Genomic DNA, 2,752 nt, shown 5'->3' on the forward strand with positions numbered 1-2,752 from the left:
ATTTTAAACCGGCCGCGCCCGCCCGCGCCACAAGCGATTCGCTTCACCATCGCTTTTTTTTTTTCCCCTCGCGGCGGGTTTTTGTCGCTTCTCTCCCTCTCCCACACACATTGCTGTGCCCTAATTTCTTTTCTTTTTATTGTTGTTGCTATTTTGGGGTGGCTTTTTTACGGTTTTCAACGCACATTGTTCAAAAATTTCCCCGCCTCCACCGAGCCCTTCCGGGTCACGGCGGCGGCGTTTTAACAGCCACTTTCCAACCGCAGGGCGAATTATTAATTTACAGGGGGATTCCCCACGCTCCCTCCGGGACCACCTCGGGGAAAAAGACGAAAAAGGGATCGGGGGTCGCTCCCGCGGCGCCGCGGGCGGGGCGGTGCCGCGTTTCCTTCCGGGGCGCCGCCGGCCATTTTGTGGCGTTAAGCCGCGCGCGCGGGCGGTTCCCTCTCATTTCCTCGTCGCGGCGGGACGGGGCGGCCGCTCCTGGCTCTTCGCTCCGGCCTCGGGCCGCCCCTCGGACCCTGAGGTGGGTGCTGCTCCCTGCGGACCCCGCGGCTTTCCCCTATGCACTGTAGCTCTCCTCCTTTTTGGACTCGCCCCGCGGCGTGAGGCGCGTCGCCCTCAGGGCCGCGCCGGCTGCTGACCCCCTTGAAACCCCTCAGGTTTATTCTCTTCGTCCGCCGTCGCCCCTCAGGGGCTCCTGCCCACCATGAGCTACGGCCGCCCGCCGCCCGATGTGGAGGGCATGACGTCCCTCAAGGTGGACAACCTGACCTACCGCACCTCCCCGGACACCCTCCGGAGGGTCTTTGAGAAATACGGCCGCGTGGGCGACGTCTACATCCCGCGGGACCGCTACACCAAGGAGAGCCGCGGCTTCGCTTTCGTGCGCTTCCACGACAAGCGGGACGCGGAGGACGCGATGGACGCGATGGACGGGGCGGTGCTGGACGGCCGGGAGCTCCGCGTGCAGATGGCCCGCTACGGCCGCCCGCCCGACTCGCACCACAGCCGCCGCGGGCCGCCGCCCCGCCGGTACAGCAGCAGCGGCTACGGCCGCCGCAGCCGCAGGTGAGCGCCGCGGAACGGGAAACGGAGTTTGGGCAGTAAAGGAGATGAACCTCAGCTGTGCGCCTGTGCAGTGGGAGCCGTTTGTTTTCGTGTTGGTTGCCTAGAGAGGTAGCGAGGTCTCCTCAGTGAATGGCAGGGACACAGAGTTGAGCCATGCGCGCTAGGCCGATCCTGCTTAAGCAGGGAGGTTGGACCGGATAACCCACTGTTGCCCCTTCCAACCGGATCGATTGTGGGATTCTGTGTCCTTTTCCTAGTGCTTTTCGCGGTGAGGCTGGGAAGAGGAAGTGGGGGTTTACTAGCACAGGCACGTGGGGTTCCCTCGGAGTGGAAGAGTTTCGCCCTGTAGTAGGTTTAGCCCCCGGCCACTCACTCTGAACAATGGCGCCCTCGTAACACTCATTTTCTTGCCCACGTGCGTCCTGTTCCGCCTTCCCTGTCCCGCAGCACTCGCTCTAGTCCGTGCGTCACCGCTGAGCAACTTCTAACGCGCCCTTTTTTTTTTTTTCTTCTGGTGTGTTTTAGCCCTAGAAGACGCCGTCGCAGTCGATCTAGAAGCAGGAGCCGCTCTAGGTCCCGCAGTCGGTCCCGCTACAGTCGATCCAAATCCCGGTCTCGCACACGCTCTCGGTCTCGCTCCACCTCCAAGTCCAGATCTGCCAGGAGATCCAAGTCAAAGTCCTCTTCTGTCTCCAGATCCCGATCCAGGTCAAGATCCCGGTCCAGATCTAGAAGCCCTCCCCCTGCCTCAAAGAGGGAATCCAACTCTAGATCCAGGTCTAAGAGCCCTCCTAAGTCTCCGGAAGAAGAAGGAGCTGTATCCTCCTAGGAACATGGTAATGTACCTCGGGGTCAGCACAGGATGCATGTTACTTTATTAGATCACTTAGGTGGGGTGTTGGGTAGTTCTTGGAGCATTAATAGCCTGAACCAAGTGAATCCTAGTGGGGCACATTGTTAGTTGTTGGTTTTGGTTTTTTTTTTCTTGAGCAGTGATTTTTTGGTTATTGATTTAGGGAAATAATTACTGAAGGGTTTTCTACGGAGAATTTTTTTTTTAAACAGAAAATGTTTTATTGCAAGATTAATGCCTTGGTTTTAATAAAATATTGTATGAGACGCAACCTATGATGAAAATGATTATTTCTTACTGTATTTATCCAACATCTGCATTTTCCCCTTTAAAGCTGCGGTCTCCTGTTTGCTAAAAGAATATTGGCCAGTATTGCAGATTTTAACTGATTTGGCTGATCCTCCAGGGACCAGTTTCTGTGGGCGTGTGTTGGAGCAGGTTTGTCTTACACTGTTAAAGATACACTATCCTTTTAGAACGGAAGATCGGTTCAGTGGCCGTTGTACTGACTGGAGGTAATAACTGCCCTAGAAAAGTGGTAAATTCCTTGCAACAAGAAAACCACGGAAACTAGTTTTTCCTCAAGTCGACATCTTGAAGAGGCATCTAAGGATACACTGGGTGGGGAAAGGATAGTGTGTCTTTAACCCTTCAAACTTTTTGGTCCTATTTTTTTAAAGGAAAGGGCCTGAGCTAGCTCTGGAGTTAGATAATTGTAGCAAAATTAGTCACATTTTCGGTTTTGAATGCTAATTAGAGCTTAGTTAAGTCTTTATGAAGAAGTATTAGTTTTGTAACTTTTATAGAACTCTGAATTGAGTGGTGAAC

The 2,752-nt window shown here is 54.4% G+C and overlaps 1 protein-coding gene across 2 annotated transcripts in view; it reads left to right on the forward strand.

The window, feature by feature from the left end:
- Positions 1-375: 375 nt before the first annotated feature.
- Positions 376-2,752, forward strand: part of SRSF2 (serine and arginine rich splicing factor 2) — a 4,670-nt gene continuing 2,293 nt past the window's right edge. For both annotated transcript variants that reach the window (XR_004061249.1, XM_030961986.1), the window contains exons 1-3: positions 376-526; positions 663-1,071; positions 1,597-1,907. Coding sequence is in view for 1 of the 2 variants with exons in the window: in XM_030961986.1 (XP_030817846.1) it covers positions 710-1,071; positions 1,597-1,900 (666 nt within the window). In the remaining variant the exon portion in view is untranslated. The remainder of the gene's footprint in view (positions 527-662; positions 1,072-1,596; positions 1,908-2,752) is intronic.

Source organism: Camarhynchus parvulus, chromosome 18 (genome assembly GCF_901933205.1).
Source record: "Camarhynchus parvulus chromosome 18, STF_HiC, whole genome shotgun sequence".
NCBI classification, from domain to species: Eukaryota; Metazoa; Chordata; class Aves; order Passeriformes; family Thraupidae; genus Camarhynchus; species Camarhynchus parvulus.